The sequence below is a fragment of the Pongo abelii genome, chromosome 2, assembly GCF_028885655.2.
Source record: "Pongo abelii isolate AG06213 chromosome 2, NHGRI_mPonAbe1-v2.0_pri, whole genome shotgun sequence".
Classification (NCBI taxonomy): Eukaryota; Metazoa; Chordata; class Mammalia; order Primates; family Hominidae; genus Pongo; species Pongo abelii.
In genome coordinates, this window is record NC_085928.1 from 143,836,865 (window position 1) to 143,856,489 (window position 19,625).

A 19,625-nucleotide genomic window follows, 5' to 3' on the forward strand; every position below is an offset into this window, starting at 1 on the left:
CACATTGGCCCTGAAGACACTTCACTCACGGCCATGGTGGGGAACCGTTCCTGTCACATGTCACGTAGGCTGTCTGGTAGCCTGCTGCTGCCTCATGGCCAGCTAACTTCTGGCCACATGCTGACTGGGAACCTCAGGGTCCTAACACCTTATAGAAGCACAAGGCAGTTATTTTGTTTCTGATACAAGAACAAGCAAGACTGAGAATGGCTTTCTCTATTTTTGAATTGGAGCAATATGCTTTCCTGAGCATCAGGAAAGAGTGGTGATGTCACAGCAAAGGAGGGAGGCAGTGGCTAAGAACATGCACATCCTTGAATGTCCTCTGCATGGTGCCTGGCCTTCTGGATGGTTTCGGACAAAACTTTATGTCCTAGGTGGGAGTGCGAAAAGGAGTGGGGGAAGGATAAAGCCATCTTTGGACACCCATTCCCACTGTGGATAACCACAGCGTGTGGCCGAACAAAGCTGATTAGAACAGAGCTACCTGGGGAGGCTGCCATCTGCCAGGCCCTCCTTCCCCTCCCAGCCTTCAAGAAATGTTATCTATGAAAGGGGAAAAATGCCAGCCACATCCTCATTCCAACTCTGTCCTTAATGCAGCTTCACAAAATCCCTAGATTCTATCTTAGGTCCTCGAAGAGATTGGACTATGACTTGGGTGGCCCCCCAAAATCCTCACCCTTTCCCTTCCCTCAGTGCAAAGTCTCACCTGTGCAAAGACATCACTTTTAATTATTTTTTTTAATTAAAATACTGTTATACCCAGTGGAATGCGGCAGCAATCCTGGTACAGGGTGGCATAACAAAACAGCCATGTTTACATTTTAAATATTTACGATAACTTAAACATACAGACACACATCATGGTCTTTGGCAGAAAATGTTCACAGCACAAAAAATACTTTAAAAGAAATACCAAATATTAATCCAAAATATATTAAGTTGTTTTTTTTCTTTCACAATATTTTTTGCCTTTTTTTCTCTTTTTTCTTTTTGCTTTGTAAACAATGCACATGAACCAAATGTATTTTTCAGCTTTAAACAGGGGTAGGGGAATTTTTTTAAAAATTGCAATTGTCCAGCAAATGCAAATGTTTAAAAAGGAAACTTGAGGAACCATGGAAATAAAACAACACATACCAAACCTAAAAACGATAAAGGAAGAAAACAAAGAATCAAGGAGAACTAAAAACGGTAAAGACAAAACTGCTAAAACCCACCAATAGCTCCTGGGGCTGAAGTGAGGGACTCTTTAAGACCAGAAGTCAAAGTCACTGCTGCTAGCAGGCTGCCATGTGGGTGTTTGACCCCACTTCCAAAGCATCTGGTCCTGCTTTAGGGCGCTGGGCATGGGTAGCTTGAGGAGCCAGCCTCCTGGGCACTGTTTTGTGATGGGGGCTCCATTCAGAGGACTATTTGACTCTTGCAGCTCATTAACTAGTTTTCAACCACTTTGCTCCTCTCCCAAACCCTCCAGGTGGGAACAAAGACACTTATGCTAACAAGACATCTCCAGTTTCTCAGAGAGAACTGGTACCGGGTAGGGCCACCGAAGCCCACCTGGGGGCATGGCAGATGTCTGTTCATGGTGGCTTATTTCATCTGGCTCAGGGTTTATGACCAAACTGACAGGATGTTCCAGGGACAGGAGCTGTGGAGCCACTTCAAGAGGCTGGTGGTGGGGGTCCCGTGGGCATTTATAGGGCTCAAGATGGAGGAAAAGGCAGCCAGCCGTGATCCTGGGAATCGAGCAGCTTTAACATCCACGGGCCAGGAACTTGAGGAGGAGGCATAACTGGGAGGCCAGTCAGAAGTTTCAGAAACTGACAGTAGGAAGAGGGGAGCACAGCCCATGGAGACACATCAGAACCTGCAGGCCTCAGTCTTCTGTTCCACAAGAAAGGGAATTATATACAAACTGCGCACTGTCTCCCAGTCCACTTAAATGGCCCCTAACCCACAGCAAATGAGAAGGTGAGGCTGTGCCTTCTCCAAGACTAACACCCTTAATAGTCCCCAAAAGATTCAAGTCTTAGTATCCCAAGAAGGCAGTGAGGAACTGAAGAGCAGATGAGGTTGGCTGGAACCAAACTTAGCCAGAGAATAACATGGCTGACTTGATTAGTGAACCAGTCCACCTGGTGTCCACAGGCAGCCATTCTTGGAAATTAGTTCCCCAAACCAACACAACCCCTCCCTCCCTGCCTGACTGACAACTGGCAGGGCAGAGGGAGCTCAGCTCCTTTCTGAGCTGTCAGTTGCTACCCCAGTAGCAGGCCTTGGGCAAGAAGTCAAGGCTGAATCCTCATTCTCCATAAGGCTCGGAGGAATGTGGGCTAAGAAGCAGAGTCTTCTGGGGGTGCCGGTGCTCTCACAGCTCTCTCCCCTGGGGTCCTCCTCCTGAGCTCCTGGGACCAGATGGTCAATGGGAATGAGTGTCTGGCTGGGGAAAGGGATGGAGCAGCGGTTGACAGGGCTGCTGAAATGGCTGAGAGTGGCACAGGGCAGAGGAGGGGAGAGAATGGCTCAGAGTCCTGAAGCACCACCTCCTTCAGATCAGTATCTCCACCATGTCCGACAAGTCCTGGACTCTGGATATAGCTACAGAGTCTGGAGACAGACAAGAACACAGGCACATGCCAATGAGTGTTACTAGATTGCTTTTAAAATCCTGGCACATTTGAAAGACAAAGATCGTTCTTCACCAACTTTTCCCACCTCTGCTGCCCAGGTTCCCAGAACTCCACCAACCAAGCACAATGCTCTGCTCCCTTTCAGTGCTCAGCCCAGCCCACCAACCTCCGATGTGTAGGATGCATTTGTTTCTAACTTTGAACTGGTTGGAGGGCTTAGAGAGAGCAATGGAGAGCCCTGAGGGAGGGAGGCTGCAGCATTCTTTTCATGCCTGTGGTTTTCTGAGATCATGAGGCACAGGCAAATATGCAAAGGCCAATGTGAAAGGGGAGTGGAAAAAGAAATGGCATCTTCTCAGATTTCTCCTTCCCGGACTCTTTAAACAGGCTTCCAGAGTGCCATCGGCATGACTTGCGAGCTCCATTCTCTTGGATAATCAAATTGGAAATTAACTATGTAGGGAAGACCATGAAAGAGGAGCTAAAGTGCCTCCCATCTGGTTGCTTTCTTTCTGAATTCTGGATCTGCCTCTAATCAGGGTTTCCAATTTCCCTATTCACGCAACCAGCCATCCCTCATGTTCACATTGAGGTGGGCCAGGCACCCTGCTCACCTCTGGCTATGCACGGCTCCCCATGGAGTGCGCGCAATGACCCGGAGGGGGGCTGGGAAGAAAACGCCTTGTGTTCCAGTTCACACTCCAGTGCCCCCTCGGCCCTACCTAGCACAGAAGTGGGGTCAGGAGGACTTACCCAGAGAGGCTGCTCTCTGGCTACTGCTGCACCCCAGAAAGCTGTCAGGCTCCGGTGGCAGGCAGATGGAGGTGCTGTCTGGGGGGCCGTCAGTCTGGGTGCTCCCATCTCGGCTCCCGTGTTTGGCATGGGCAGCAGGGGGAGATGTGACCACTGGCTCCTCTGTGGGTGCTCTGTCTGCTGGAAAGGTAGGTGGATGGTTATTGCCATGCCTGTAAGATGTGGCCCTGGTGAAGTACACTCTAAGTTAACTGTCCCTGCTGGGGACTGAAGGTGGAGTGGGCTGCTCTTGATTTGCAAGAACTTTAAGACTAAAAATGCTCCTACTTTCAAATGGGAATAGCTATCAGATTGGATTGGCTTCCAAATGTTTTGGGTGGTGGGACCCTTCCTTATAGATTAAATCTTCTAGAGTTTCTGTGGCATCTGCTTAGAAGGAAGAGTGGAGGGGGCTTGCATAGAAGGTGTATCTGCACAGGAAGCTCTATTTTTCTTAGTTCAGTGGCTGGGGCTAAATGAAGCATGATGGAATTTATGGTGATGGGGACTAAGTACCCCTCTTCACACTGGCAGGAGAGCCGTGTGCTATAGAGGCACTAGAGGCAGAGAATAAGCCAGCTCCCCTGGGAGAGGGTCAGGAAGCCCTGGCTCCTATAGCCTCAGTTCTGGGAGGAAAGGTCTGGCAATCTGTGTTCAGGCCCAGGAGAAACTACCTCTCAATCTATCCCAGCAGCAGCCTCCTCTTACCTGTAGTCAGCCGAGCAGGGGCGTCTGCTGTTTGTCGCTCACTAGAAGAGAGCCCTTGCCAGCCCTGGGTTACTGCTGCCGCAGCCGCGAAAACAGATGGCACCGACTTGGCAGGCCGCAGGGAGCCCTGGGTGGCCTTGCCAGGGTCTCTCCTGGAGCGCTGCTGAAGGACCTTGATCACTGCATCCTTCTCCAGGATCTGGGCATGGAGCACCTTTAACCTGAGGGGTGAGAGGCCATGCCCACATTGTCAGACCCACAGATCCAACAGCCTCCACCCTTCCTGCCTCATAGGAGTTAGAGGAAAAGCCCCCACCAACTCCCCCAACCCTGCCAGGCTGGATCCTTCTGTGCTTGTAGCAGGGACCTAGAGAGGACTTAGAAATGGCACCACAGCTCTGGAATTTGATGCTCTTAGAGCCGCTCTGAAAACCACCAGTGCATAAGGCCCTGGGCCCTTCTCACACCAGCAAAGGCAGGCCACTAAGGGTGGGTTCCAGATTCATCAGATGATAGTGGCGGCACAGCCCTCATCCTGGAGGGCGGCACTCCGGAAAGGGGAGGCAGGGCCCAAGCCCTGGATGGCATCCAACACCTCCACAGTAAGAGTCTCCTGGGCAGACCAAGGACTCGGTATTTCTGGGCAAATGCATGTTTACAGTGCCTGGTGTGCCAAGCATGCAGGTTCAGCTCAGAAGCAGGAGGAACTGCTGAGCTCTATGGGGAAAGGGGCCTGTTTATCAGGGATCAAGGGCAGGGCAGTGACTGGACATTGCCACCCGCCCCCCAACCTCAGATGCCTGGCCTGCAATGCCGAACCTGCTTTCCATCTCCTGATGCCTGTGGCCACCAGTGAGCAGACCCTCATTGAAGCTGCTGCTGGGCGAGGGCTGGGGGGAATGTCGGATGAGAGTGGTGTCACGCTGGGCAGCAGCCGTGGCAGCCGCATCCATGGCAAACTGCCTCATGGCACGTTCCTCCAAATACTTCTGCTCCCACTTGGTCATGTCGGCCTCCAGCGCCAGGATCTGCTCCTCCTTCTCTCGCAGTTGTTCTGACAGTCGCAGGGCGCTGAGCTCTGGGGACCCACCACTGCCACTGCTACCACCAGGGGCACCTGCCTGTCTCTGCAGAGCAAGGAGTGGAGACCGTGGTCAAGGGTGCAGGTTGGGGTGTGGCAGCCACTGGTCTTCGCCTCCGCACAAGGACTGTCACTTGTACATGTACGTGTTCAGCCATACACAGCATACATTTACCCATCCTTCCTCTACCGAAATGGGGACACAGCACAGGTCCCCATACCCCTGCCCTGAATCCTATGGCAAGGGTATAGAGACCAGACAGATAATCCTCCAAACTGGCAAAGGGGGTGCTATCAATAATTATACTGGGAAAACTGGTGTAAATTAGAACAGAACTGGGCAAACCAGGGGCTTCAGTCACACTACCTCTGTGGCAAGGGTAGGTTTGGGAGTGGAGAAATAACTCTATTTTGTTCGTAAACACCAAGAGTTGTTTACACAGAAGCCCAAAGTGAGGCTAAGCACTATGGATCTGGACAACCATCTTTCCTCCCAATCTTGGGGAGGCATATAAAAGCTGGCTGGTGGCCGGGCGCAGTGGCCCACACCTGTAATTCCAGCACTTTGGGAGGCCGAGGTCGGCGGATCACGTGAGGTCAGGGGTTCAAGACCAGCCTGGCCAATATGGTGATACCCCCGTCTCTACTAAAAATACAAAAATTAGCTGGGCGTGGTGGCGCACGCCTGTAGTCTCAGCTACTCGGGAGGCTGAGGCAACAGAATCGCTTGAGCCTGGGAGGTGGAGGGTGCAGTGAGCATTCGTGCCACTGCACTCCAGCCTGGGCGACAGAATGAGACTCCGTCTCAAAAAAAAAAAAAAAAAAAAAAGCTCGCAGGCCTTCTATATCCAGGTTCCTGACTTACTTTACCTTCTCTAGAGGTCAAGGACAACTAGCCCTGCTGCTGCGGAGGACAGGAGTCCCCCGAGGCTGGACGTGGGCCAGGTGGCAGGGCCTCTGCTAAGACAACGAGTGGAAGGGAGCACGCAGCAAACATGGAGCAGAGAGCCATCATCCTTGCCACCTTCCAACGGGCCTGCAGCCTAGATCTAAGCAGGGGCTCCCGGGGCCTCAGCCCTGGCCTCCAAACCTACAGTCCCTGAGGAGGAAGGGAAGCCGACATCCTCAGATGCTGCCCTAGCCTGAAGACTTTCTCAGCTCACCTGCTGTGCACGCAGGGCCTTGAGTTCCTGCTCCAGGCGAGTCCGCAGACGCAGCTCCAGCTGCTCCCGCTTCTCACAGGCTGCCTGCAGCTGCCCGAGCGCCTGCTGCAGCCGCTCCACTTTCTCCACATAGGCCTGCTTCTTGCGCAGCTCCTCTTCGGCTCGAGCTGCACGGCCCTGCGCGTTGCCCAAAGCCTGCTCCAGCAGCTCAGCACGCCGCCGCTGGTCCTCGATGGCGCCGCGCAGCAGTGCCATCTCTCGCTCCAGCTTCTCTTGCTCCTGCTGCTGCTCGTAGCCTGTAGGGAGAGAGAGGCTTGATCAGTGACAGTGACCACGTTGGCTGGCCCCATTGCCTCCTGGGCTCTGTGCTGACCACTGGATGAGCACAGTTGCTTCTCACTCTCTCAAAAATAACAGGAATAAGGTACCACTATTAACCCTGTTTCATGGAAGAAGAAACAAAGGCTCATGTTAAGTCAGGAGTAAATGACAGAGCCCAATTCCAGGATCCTTGCAGTAACAACTGCGCTACCCTGCCTTTCTACTGGGACATACTGCCATAGGACAGCCCCAAATACCATCCACTTGTGCCAGAGGCACCATGTCTAAAACACATCCACAATATCCCTTGAACCTTGTGACGGCTAGAGACTGTTGAGGTAGGAACTGTGATGCCCATGTACAGATGAGAAAATAGAGACTCAGGTAGGCTATGACATGGTCCTCCTTCCAGTGGGAGAATGAAGGAAGGGGGAACAGAACCACCATCTGCTGTCGGCACACCAGGCACTTACACATCTTATTCCATGAATCCTCCAGCCCCTCCAGGGAGGATTTGGGATCTCCAACTTATAGGGGAAAAACATAGGAGGTGAATGGTGCCGCCAAATGGAAACCTCAGTTGGCCACACTACAAAGGCCCAGGCTGCCTCTGGCTACATGGTGAGGCGTTTGTACTTATAGGCCACCCAGAGCTCTGGGGCTCCTTCTGCAGACCCAGGCCGAAAGGTCCGTTGAGGGCTACATTTCCTTCCGTGGTCTGAAAAGACCACTGAGATGTGAGCAACCAGGCTCAGAAAGAAATGCAAAGTCTGCAGCACAATGAAAATGACTATGGCCCAAAGATTAGTGTGTAAGGGTCCAGCTATCCTGACTTTTAAATCATTTTGTTAATTGCCCAAAGAAACTCTGCTCAGAGGCCCTCTCCATACGGCCAGGAGAGGCCCAAGCCAGACCACAGAGCCCTCCATCTGATGCTCTAGCCTTAAATCCACCTCCCAGGCACCTGCCCCTTGAGAGTCCCAGGCTGCCCCCTGAAGAGTGGGTCAGCTGCCTACCTTGCTGGAGAGCAGGAGCGGGGCAGGGCTGTGGGCCCCCGCTAATGAACCTAAAGGCACTGTCTCTAGAACAGCATTCTGATTCAGTGGAATTTTCTGCCGGAGTGGAATTGTTCTATACCGCACCTTCCAATGCAGTGGCTACTAGACACACGTGCTACTGAGGACTGGAAATGTGGCTAGTAAGATGGAAGAACTGAATTTTAAATTTAATTTATTTTCATTAATTTCAATCTTTGGGCCACATGCAGCTAAGTACCTATCATATAGGACAGTGCAAGTTCTGGAACAGAAGAGTGAAGGCTTGAGACCTTGGCATGTGGAAGGCAGGATTCATTTACTCAGGGCCCTGGGGCAGGGCAGGGAGGACACAGAGGCAACTCAGGTTAGCTCTTGGCTCATTTTGGATTTTTGAAGGCTGAGCCCAGGATGGTATCATTCTGTGGCATGGAGGAAAATACGGGGAAGTCCAATAATATTGAAACGGATGTGTTCATACTTCGCTGGCTTAACGTCCATTGACTGGGTTGTTAACATCCATTGAGGAGGGGCAGCCAGGTTTGGACTCAGGCAGGGAGGACCCTCCCCTAGTCCACCTGTGGGTTCAGTTTGCCCAGGGCCTGCATCTCATTTCAGCCTTAGCATGACTCTGTGGGGAAGGACTCTGTCTCATCTCATGGCTGGAGAATCTGAGGCCCAGGGAGAGAAGAAACATTCCCAAGGGGGTGGAGCTAACAGGCCGGCCTCAGGCCTCAAGGCCAGATCCCCAGGGGGCACTGCTGGCCTAGAAGGGCCAGAAGGGCAGTGCTGGGGGTGCTGCGTGGCTTGCCTAGGAGGAAAAGCAGATGGCATTGGTGATAATGGCCACACTTTCCTAGTGTTGACTGACCCCAGATAAAACGGAGGTCAATCAGACACCTCCCTTTGCAATAGCTACTACGGAGCAAGGAAGAGCTGCTTGGGTTTCCTCAGCCCTGGGGGAGGAGGGGCCGGAGGACTCAGCCCTCTGCTTCCAGAAGCTTCCTGCAGCCTTGTCCAACCTCTAAGGCCCTGGTGGGGGCTGGGAGGCTTTGGGCTCTGGCCACCCCCTGCCAACAGGACCCTGATAAAACCTTGAGCCTGCGGGATCTTGGGAAGTAGAGCTCCTCAGTAAGAAATAAGTGGCCCGGGTGCGGGTGGGAAGAGGACGCCCGGAGGCCAGCGGAGGCGGGCAGGAAGGCAGGCGAGGCGCCGACGGGACCCGGGATGCGCCTTGGGCAGCGAGTGAGCCCCCACCTCCACGTTCCAGGCTCCCTTTGTGCTCACCCTCCCTCCTCCCAAAGCCGGGCGAAGGGCGCCAGGCAGCGCGCACGGGAGGGAGCGGCGGGGGGCGGGCCGGGAGCGGAACAGCTCGCGGCTCTGGAATGCCAGGCATCCAGGTCACCCGCGGCTGCGAGATTAATGGCTCCAGCGAGGAGCCAAGAACAGCTCGGCGCTCACTCGCTCCCCGGGGAGCGGAAACGCCTCCCGGCCAGCCCCCCTCTTCTCACCCCCTAGCAAGCTCCCAGAAACCCGCCCCGTGACTTCCTTTCTTTGGCAGAGTCAGGCCCCAGAAGTCCGCCTTCCTCCACAGGCACCCTAATCTGCCCTGCCCTTGCAGCTTCTCCTCCCCAGACTCCTCAGGGAAACCCCAGGGCTGCCCCCTCCCCTTTCTCCCTCATTCCCTTTGACTCCTTCCCAGAGACCTTAAGCCGCTGCCATCTCACCCCACCCAGCCAGTGGAGACCAGCCTACCTCCTGCCCCACCCTGTCAATTCCTTCAGTGCTGTGTTCCCCCATTCCCTGCCCTAGTCTTTGAACCCTCTTTGAAGGAAGATAGGGGTGCTGCCAGCCAGAGCTAAGTCCTCAAGCTGCTCCTCCATTTCTGCACCCCACACTACTCTTTGTGCCATTCACAGTAGGGTTCCTGTGAAGCCTCAAAGTCATGTTTACCCAGCTACCAACCACTCTCATTCCACTTCTCTGCAAACACCTTGAACAGCACTAAAGCTTCTAGTAGGAGCTCAATAAATAACTGTTCTTAGTCTCTTCTGATTGCTAGAGCCTCCTGCTGCTGAGCTCAGGGCTCCCTTTGCCACCCAACCCATGCACCTCTTGAACCGCCCGATAGCTCCTTCACCTCTGGCTGGCTCTCCACCCCTGCCATCCCCACAGAGCCTCTCAGGCCACCGGGGCTCCTAATCACCAGTTTCTAGGACCACCCACCTTGTTCTTTTCCATCTGTGGGAACCTGCTCCTTTCTTAAGCTCACCACTTCTTTCCTGACCGCCCTGCCATGATACCTTCCTGGGCCTGCTCCCATTCTCTCCTGAACATCTGCCAGTTGCTTAAAACACATCTGCTGATGAATGAATACATGGACTAGTCAATGAACCTGCCCATGCTTCAAGGATGCTTAGACCGCCCCGTTTACAATGCATCTGTTGGTTAAGGTCTAGGATCCCATTTTTGGCTGTCTCAGGTGCCTCCACTTGGCTTGCTATGGCTCAGCTCCACCATGTCCCCCTGCCTCTCACATTCCCATTGCACACTCCTGACCTTCCTGTTGCCAGGAACTCCCTGGGAAGCTCTCAGACCTTTCCTTTTCCTTCACCTCACCTGTCTTCAGGGCTACCTTGCCTCCCACACTACCCAACGCACTGCACTGACGGTCAGCACCGAAGCTCAGCAAATCACTGCTCCCTGGCTTTCCCTCTTGTGTCAACTGATCTTCTTAAAAGATACAGAACTAGATCCTATTCTTCTTTGGAAGCCACTTATCCCCACTATCCCCAGATCCAGTCTAGTGTTGGGCATACAGTAGGCAGTAAACCTGCTCCCAAGGTACTACTTTGCAAGGGGGAAGGCCAATCTTCCTGGTCCAGAAGATGTGCAGCAGTCCCATTGCCTGCACACAGGCCAGGCTTCTTAGTGGGGCCCCTACTCACTCTGAGCAAGCAGCTTGGCCACCATGTCCTGACTGCCGGCCTGGGCCTCCTGTGTCTTGCTTGCCAGGCGGCGATTTGCAGATTCCAATCTCTCTGTTTCAAGGGAAGGAAAGATGTTTTAGTGTCAGGTGAAGCTGCCAGCTTGGGATTTTTCCTGACGTCCTATCAGGATGGGGCTGCATCCTCCATATTGGGGATGGGCTCATAAGGAAGCCCCAGCTCAACTCAGGGCCCGAGGGGTGGGAGCCTCCTCTGTCAAGAGCCATCATCTGGGCCACACGATGGGAGCTCCCTGAGGGGATTCTAGGCCCAGTACATAGAGACAAGCATCTCTCTATCAGGGCAGCTCTAAAGGGGTCTCCGCCTGGCTCTCTGAGTTCATCTGCACTTTTGACAGAGAATAGAGATTCCCAATTTTTCTCTAGAACAAAGGAAGTAAGCCCTCTGCAGAGGTTCTCCAGCCTCCACCTGTGTGACTGGCTCTCACCTCTAAGATCCCGGTTGAAGTCTTGCAGCCTCCTCATTTCACTGTCCATCTTGTTGCGCATGGTCTTCTCCAGGGCCTCACGCTTGGAGGAGGCTCTGGTCAGGCTCTCATGGGCCTCAGAGAGCCGCTGGATTTCGCTTTCCAGCTGCAAGAGTCAGACAGCAGAGCTGAATGAAGGCGAGAGCTCCCAGGGAGTGATTCGAGGCTGACCCACTACTCTCCATCAGAAAAGGTGACAGATGAGAGGCCACCAAACAGGAGCAAAACCTCCAGGTGACTATGGTGGGATGGTCAGAAGCTTGTAACCTCCGGAAATAGAATAGACTGCTGGGACCAGCAAGCAACGGTCCCATCAGCTGCCCCAAGGACCAGATGCTGAGTGAACCCAGGGCCAGGTACTTCGGAAGTAGCTGCCTGCAGGGTGACTAAACACAGCTTCCCTGTGCCCAATGTGCAGAAGGAAACATTCTACTCTTGGCTGGCTTCCACCAAGAAACTGAGTACAGTTGGCCAGAAGTGGGCACCAAAAGACTCCAGCCATGATGGGGTGGTTTGACCTAACTTGGACACCACAGGACAGTCAAGGGAGGCCTGAGGCCATCAGTGGAAAACTGGTAATCCTTCGCTAAAGAAGCAGGCACCGGGCCTAAGCCTGAGCCGCCTCTGCCTGGTGTCCCAGGCATCACCATCCACCCAGAGGGCCAGCTGGGCCCCGGCTGCTCCTCCCATTTGGCTGCTGGCAGGTTCTGCACGTGCTCTTAGCTGGCCTGTGATTCCAACAAGTCGCTCGTTTTTTTTCCAAGAGGAGAAGTTTTCTTTTTGGCCAGGGCTGCCCTGGAACAGACTTGCTGTTGTGTGGGGGACACAAAGGGCTCTCTGTGGGAGGTGTCCATGGGAGGGGGTGTGTGCAGGGCAAGGGTGCGAGTGTGCAAGGAGCTGGTGAATGGGATCTTTCTAATCACCACTGGCCAGCAACTGCTCATGCCCCAGGCCTGCTCTGCCGGCTTCTCGGCTGTTCCCCAGCTGTCTGGAGTCAGCTCAGGAGGGTGCATGAGGGGTGACGGAGGTGGAAAACAGAGGAATAGGGAGAAATCCAGCCAAACAGTTTTCAGGCTCCTCTGCCTCTCCTTGGACTACCCACTCCCCAGGTAGCCCCCGGGGGGCTCTTTTTGGTCTGCCCTTCTGAAGCCCCAGCAGGGCCTACCTTCTCAATGCGGCCAGCCTTCTCCACAGAGCTCTCCAGCTCCCTCTGCAGCCGCTCATTGTCCCTCTGCAGCCTGGCATTCTCCCTCAGCACGGCCTCCATCTGGGCCAGGTGGGCACTGCTCGAGGTGGCTGAGGAGGCCTGGGCACTCACTGGCCCCTCCACGGCAGGTGGACTGAGGGAGCTCAGGGGGCCATGGCCGAGAGCAGCTGGATGTGGGGGAGGGGGGTGCTCCTGAGATTGCTGCAGGTACTGGTACTGCTGCTGCTGTTGGAGGAACACAGGGGGCACCTGGGCCTGCAGGATCCTGGGGAACAGAAGAGACGGTGCTCAGAGACAGCACAGATCCTCATGGCTCCCACCCAGAGCAGCCCAGAGTCACCCCACTCCTAGGCATACTGGGAAGATGGTTAATTATTATCAATAATTAATATATTATTAAAATTATTGCAGATAATTATTCAACCCTCTAGTGTTAGGCAGGGACCAGGGGGGAAGGCCTTTTCCAAATGTTTCTGCCTGAGGCTCTCAAGAGTCAGACAGCGGGGCTAGAGGGGATTAATGTCAGAATGCTTGTGTCATACCCGCCTCACAGTGGCTGGGGCCTTGGGGATCAGCCTGAGCAATCCTGGGCCTCCTAAGCGACTAATGCTTAAATACATCATCTTAAAAAATGCACCCGGACACTTCTAATCAATGGAAGGTTATTTTTGGGGCTGGAGGCCATGTCAATCATGACTGAGTATATAACCTTCCAGGCCCCAGGACAACTTGGTGGCTGGGCCCCAGCAGCAACCTTGTGTCTGTTACACGAGTCACCAGTTTCAAGACTGCCAAAGCAGCACTTATTTTCTCCTTCCTATTTCAAGTCCTGCCACCCCCCACCCCCCACTCACCCAGAGTCATTTTTAGAAGACTCCAGTTAAGGTTAGAGCAGTGAGACAAATGTCAGGGTAAGAGTCTGAGCTCTAGAGTCTGACAAATAGAGGTTCAAATCCCTGCTCCAGCTGTTTAACCTTGGGCGAGTGCCTCAGCCCCACAGACTGGGCATTGCTCTGTTGCATCATGAGGGTCTCCAGCCTCGCCGGGATTTGTTGAGGATGATGCTATGTAAGGCCTGGCAGAGTGCTGGCCCAGTGCTGGGCGGGTGGCAGGTGCTCTTGTAGTGGTGGCCCATCCTCCATCTCTTCTAGTAGGATCCTCAGTTTACCCTCAGTTTAGAGAATAAATGTGGCCCAAACTCTTGGTTTCCTTGGGAGTAAGGGCTGCCTCTGGACTACTGTGGTCGCTGAGTTCAGGGGACAATGTTCTATTGGCCTCTGGCACTGGTGTAACATCACCCCCAGGGCTCCATGTTGAGGGAAGGAGCAAAGGGCAAGAGGCACGGGGAGTCCAAGGGCCTTTCTGGGACCTTGTGATTCCCAGTGTCACAACTGCCTCAGTTTCACAAAGAATCTTCCAAGTCGCAGAAGCCCCGCAAAAACCGAATTCCCCTTCTGGGTGCATCATCTCAGCACTAATGCACACCCAGCCTGTCCCTGACTCTTGCTGCCATACAGCCTATGGCCCCCCTGCTCTTCTCAGGACCCTAGGCTAGGAGTCTAGCCCCTATTTCCTAACAAATAATCTTCATTGGATCATCTGAAAGGAGATATTGGGCAGATGTATTTCTCCTACTAGCTAAGGTGGGGCTTCCAGTAAGAGCTGGGAAGAGGGTCCCCACTGGAGTGCTCAAACTCTCCATTCCACTGCTAAAATGGCCATTCTCAAGGTTGCTTCAAGAACTTGCTCCCCCCTGCACTGGGCCAGGCAGACACAACTGGCATTCTTTGGGGATGACTTAGCTCTGAGAAAGAATAGCAACTCCTTTCCCTTCACACTTGCTTTCCTTTCTCCTCGTCCTCTCCCTCCCCTGCTTTTTGTTCTCCTGCAAACAGTCTACTTCCTTGCCGTGATTACTATCTTTTCCTGACAGAGTTCAATAGGGCTGCTCCAAAAGAAGAAACCACCACTCAGCTTCCGAAACTCTTCCTGACCGAGCCCTGAGAGGGGCGATAAGGTGCGAGTCTGGAGGGGGTGGAGGCTGGAGAAAAACTATGAGGCTCCATCCTCTGGTTCCGCCATACCAACCCCATCATGTCACTCATTTCTCGAGAGCAAGGAAAGCCGGACGGTGGGAAAGTGGGTGACTAAAGGAACACTCAGCAGGCATGAAGAGAACCAGACTTTGACCTTGGGCCACCAGAGGAAGAGTCTGAAATCCTTGGGGTCCCTTGGTGGGGTTTTTTGGACTCCCATACGGGGAGATGGCAGCAGCGATGACTGTGTCTGCTTCTCTGGAAAAGATGCTGGGCCAGATGAGAAGCGTGAGGCGGGGCCTTGTTTCTAGGAACACTCATTTCTCCAAACTCTCTAGACTTCTTGCCTCCCTCGGTCTTCCTGCTTCCATTCTGGCCCCTTACAAACCATGCTCTGCACGTAGCCAGAGAGAGCATTTAGAAAAGGTAAAACAAATCACATCCCCTGAGGGCCTCCCAGCACACTCAGAATCAAACTCTAAGTCCCTACCCTGGCCCAGCAGCCTCTTCTGAGCCTCCCCAGAAAGGGGCCCACCTGGACCCAGAATCCTTTCCCACTGCAGGCTGCAGATGCAGGCAGCATATGGCAGGAAATGAAGAGGAGAGACAAGTAAGCTCCTGCCCTGGTGTAAGATGCTGAGATGTCTCTAATGAGGCCACTGGGCCTTTCCAGCCTCTAGTTAGGAATGCCTCCCAATAATCATAGAAAGCAAGCTGCTCACATTTTCTTAAAAAAACTCCAGAGAAGGAGGTCCCACCTTCTTCCTACTTAACTTGGAAACAGTTTGGCAATCATTCCCAACCTTGTCTTTAGGAAGTTCTTTCTGAAATCTAACCTTTAACCCCCTGCTGCAATTTGTGTCCTCTGGGGACTCTAGTTACTTGCATGCTACAGCTAAGCAGACAATGGTGCCTATCTCTGAATTAAGGCAAGGGACAGCACTAACTTCTTAGGGGACCTCAGCTAAGTCCCTCTTCTCTGCCAGGCATTAGCTCTCCCTTCTCTGAAAGGTTGGAGGTGGGGTGGATCTTGCTAGCTCTGACACAAGCTGTGATCTTGAGGCTCTCCTCCCTGAGAGACCTGTGCTGGAAGAAAGCCAGGAGTTGGAAAGCCCAAGGTGGGGAGAGTTACCTGACTTCAGCATGCTGGAAGTGCGGGCTGCCGCGGGCACGGTACCGTGGGTCAGTGACAGCAGTGGTGGTCTCATGAGCTAGTACAACGTGAGGGTACTGAGGTGGGGGTCCTCGGGACTCTGGGCCCTCAGCAGGGGGGCCCCTCAGTGCGGGGACCTGCTGGTTGCGGGCCAGCTGTGGGAAGCTGTGGGAGGAACTCATGTGGCTGGGGGCCCGGGCGCCGTTCCTCTCCAGGGACAACTGAAGGAGCCGTTCACTCAACGAGCGCACGTGCCCATGCCTCAGCTCCCGCAGGGCCTCATCTTGCCTCCGACTGCCTCCGGGGGCCCCACGGGGATCTCGGTCCCCCGCATGTGGCCGGGGCCCCGCCTGCTGGGCCGCATAGTACTGCGAGTGGGCTTTGGCCTCCTCATAGGTGGGCAGCTCCTCTCCCTTGCTGGGCTGTGGGCATAGCCGGTAAAGGGTGTTCTCTGCCAGGTGGTTCTCACCGCCCTGGTGCTCCTGGCCCTGGGGCTCCTGCCTGGTGGCCTGCTGCAACACCTGACTGTCCTCTGGGGCCAGGATCTCCAGGGAGGCCTGGGGGCTCCCTGTACCCCCAGTTCCAGCCCCACCCCTCAGGGCCTGCTGCTGAATGGCTAGCAGCGTGCGCGTCTCAGTCAGGTTGCCGTAGCGCAGCTGCTCTTGGATGAGGCGGTGCAGAACTGTCCCCGAGGAGTCTTCCAGTGTCCTCATGCTTCTTTGGCTTGCACACAGCTGCCTGGACAATGGCCGGTGACACCTGGCCCCCGAGCACCTGAAGGCGGGTGGGGAGAGAGGGAGAGAAAAGCAATCAGTGGGAACCCATGGGAGAGGAGAAGGCTTTCCCGGATTTCCATTATTACTCTAGAGGAAAGCATAAAAGTGAAGAGCAGGGGTGGGGCGGTTCACACAAGCCTGGGTTCAAGTACCAGTGCTGCCATCTACTGATTAAGACAAGTTACCCAACCTCTGAGCCTCAGTTTCTCCATCAGAAAAATGCAAAGAATTCTGCCTGACTCATGGAAATGAGAAAAAAAAGAGGCGGTGGCCTGCGAGCTCCTGGTACAGTGAAAATCCTGGTAAACGATTACTATGATAACATTCATGGAGACTTACTATTCCTGGAGAGAGACAACAGGAAACCAGAAGATAACCCACCAGGAACCACCACCCGTACAGCCAGCTACACATCAAACAGCCTGATGGGCAATTCTAAGGCAGGCCTAGTTCAGATCTAACCACTTAGCTATTCAGTCTAGGGGTGGATAGGGCCCCAATTTATTGGCAGGTGATGAAGAATGCATGCAGTCCAGTAGAAGCCCTAGGCAAAAGGCCCCCAGGACCCTCTAGACTGAGGCATGCCAGAGCCCAGCCTTGACACAGTCAACCTACCACCCTCTAGCCGCTGAACCCCTGGCCACTTTCCCTGAACCAGAGAGCTCCTGGAGGATGGGCTTGGGCTCCGCTTCATCAAGCGCTGCTGAGAGAATGAATCTGGGGCTCCCTGTCATGGGATGACCTTGGCAGTCATTCCGCAAGGTGAACAGGAAGGAGGAGGAATTGCACCTGAATTGGTGAATAAGGGATGAATAAAAATGCTCCAAGAGGACAATGGTTTTGTAAGATGAGGCAAAAAGGTGCCACCCATTAAGGTTAGTGGGTCAGTCTTTGTGCTGACAGTAACTGCAAGAGAGCTCCAGGAAAAAGAAAGGATGGCATGATGTCTTTGATTTTATGATTATCCTCCCCCCTCCCCCGCCAACACACACACTTGCTACTTGGAAAAGCCCCCACTGGTCCTCTAGGCACATAAGGGATGGGCACTCAGCATCTTTCTTGACATCAGTGTCAAGGAAGCCCATCTTGACTTGGGCCAACTGGAGAAGTAAGGGGAGGTTGTTGGTTGAGAGACCTGGGGCAGGGGAGAGGGGACTGTGAGCCTACAGTGCTGGGAGATAATATCGGAGAAAGGAGTTCCCTTCTAAGCCTGGGCTCCCAGTGGTTCGTGGACTGGAAATCTGCCTGCCTCTCTCACCCAGCTTCCTTTCCACAGCCTCCTCCAACACAAATCTCCAAACTGGGATCCAGGGAAAACTAAACAGAATCCACACTGCCACAGGTCCTGTGTGTATGGGCAGGGGTTGGGGGGTGGGTGGGAGGAATGTGGCCCCTCCTCTGCCACTAAACTAGCCCTAGTGTCCTGCTTCAGTTTGGGCTATGGCATGTTGGCAGAGCAGCCATTCCCAATCCTTTCCCTCTCCCCACCCCAGGACTCCGGCTGCCCAGAGCTGGGGAGTGGGGGATGAGTCTGGAGGGCACCTCTGTACCCATCCTTCCTGGCACCCAGTCATGCGCCCTCACACACAACGAGGGGTAGATGTGCAAGACTCCGGAGCTACCCGAGGCAAAGCAAGCAAATGGGATTCAATTCGTATGGGATTCAGTTCGCCCTGGAGTTTTATCTGCGGGCATTTCCTAAGATAATCACTCTCTGGGCCGACTCCCACAGAGGAGGCAGGGGAGCGGCAGGAAGGAATGCGGAGCCTTCCTGACAGATTCCAGGCGCTCCACAGTGTGCCTGGCCTGGGAGCAAGGAACACCTCCAAGGCCTCTCATCGCGAATTTGTCCCGGCCAAGCCCCTCAGATTCACGTCCTTTCAGACATCAAACGCCTGGGCCTTTACAAAAACCTGCTTCCGCGCCCCCGGTCGCGCACCTCTGCTGCACTCGCCCGCTGCGCTCTCTGAAGGCCGCCTTTCTAAGCCAGCGCGCGTCTCCAGCCTCGGCCTGGGCTCCTGCTCGCCTAAGGAACCAAAGACGGTCTACAAGCTAGGAGACTCTGGCACCCCATCCGGGGCTCCCGCCCCACCACGAGCCCGGGCGGACCTGGAGAACTGGTGGCCGCTGGTACGCCTAGGGCGAGCCGGTGAGGGTAGCCCGAGGCCCGGAGAGGTCTTTAAGCATCGCGGGTCCGCCTCCCTCCCTCTCGAGCCCTCTTTGTTTTCCAAATACTCTAACGCTGACGTCACCGGGCTGGACAGCAGGCTGCATTCTTTCTAAGTGAGAGCCAATTCGTGGCTCCAGAGAGAATTTTCCAAGGAAGACAAAGAGGAATTCTTGGACTAGTTGGGGGCAAAGGCACCTGTAACCCCCACCTAACCAAATCAGCCCGCAGGACCCTGCAACTTGAGCCCCAAGCGGCGCCTCCATCCCTATCCCCCGCCACCCCCACCCCCGCCGACCTGCAACCCGAAACACCGTGGCTGTTGTTTCCGGAGTCGGCCCTCTCCCCTCTCCCCCAGCCCCAAGAGACCTCCGCGCTTCTAGAGCCCCGCAAAGCCCAGGGCGCTGGGCTCCCCGGGCCGAGCGGCCCTTGCCCGGCACTGCGGCTGCCTCGAAAGGGCGCACTGCGCCCCGAGGACGCTCGATCCTCGAGGCTCCGACTCCCAGAAAAGGCCGGGTTGCGCCAAGACTCCAGCTTTGGCTGAGGCACGTTTCTGTGGCCTCGCGCGCTCTCCCGAGCGCCGAGCGGCCTTCCTTACCTCTGCGGCCCAAGGGTGCCCGGCGCAGTCAGACACCACAACCTCCGGCTCGGCCCAGCTCAGCTCGGCGGCGAAGATGTGTTCTCGGCCGTGGCGCCGACGCTCTGGCTGTTCGCGCCCCAGCGCGCAGCCCCAGGGTCGGCCCGCGCCGGAGGCGGCTGCTATGCCAGGAATGTGAGAGTTTCAGGTTCCCCCTCGGGATCAAAGCGAACCACAAATAACCTCTCAGCGCACCGCCCTCCTCCGCCCTCCGCCTTCTCCCGCTCCCTCCTCCCGGCCCCCGCCTTCCTCCGGGGAGGCGGCGCTGCTGGCTGAGCGCCGGGCCGGCCCTCGAGCTCCGTTCCTCCGCGCCCAGCACCCTCCAGGCCGCGGTGTGTCCGCCCCTGCCCCCTGCTTTGCCTTCGGAGCTGCTGGAGACAATTTAATCCAACTCTGCTCATTATCGCCTCCACTCCCAGTCGCCGACCCGCTCTCACCCT

General features: G+C 54.8%; 1 protein-coding gene across 5 annotated transcripts; it reads right to left on the reverse strand.

Moving 5' to 3' along the window:
* Nucleotides 1–725: 725 nt before the first annotated feature.
* Nucleotides 726–19,165, reverse strand: AMOTL2 (angiomotin like 2). 5 transcript variants are annotated; one of them, XM_024244634.3, is made up of 10 exons: nucleotides 19,147–19,165; nucleotides 15,585–16,379; nucleotides 12,375–12,681; nucleotides 11,171–11,315; nucleotides 10,684–10,776; nucleotides 6,381–6,676; nucleotides 4,956–5,263; nucleotides 4,137–4,357; nucleotides 3,390–3,566; nucleotides 726–2,613 (listed from the first exon to the last, which is right to left on the reverse strand). In XM_024244634.3, the coding sequence occupies exons 2-10, from the start codon at nucleotides 16,316–16,318 to the stop codon at nucleotides 2,555–2,557; spliced, it is 2,340 nt and encodes a 779-aa protein (XP_024100402.2). In that variant the 5' UTR covers nucleotides 16,319–16,379; nucleotides 19,147–19,165; the 3' UTR covers nucleotides 726–2,554. The 5 variants fall into 5 exon arrangements, with proteins under 5 accessions (XP_024100402.2, XP_063578286.1, XP_024100401.2 ...); XM_063722216.1 differs by lacking the exon at nucleotides 19,147–19,165 and adding an exon at nucleotides 18,491–18,585; XM_024244633.3 differs by lacking the exon at nucleotides 19,147–19,165 and adding an exon at nucleotides 18,491–18,585 and having other exon boundaries at nucleotides 3,390–3,569.
* Nucleotides 19,166–19,625: the final 460 nt, after the last annotated feature.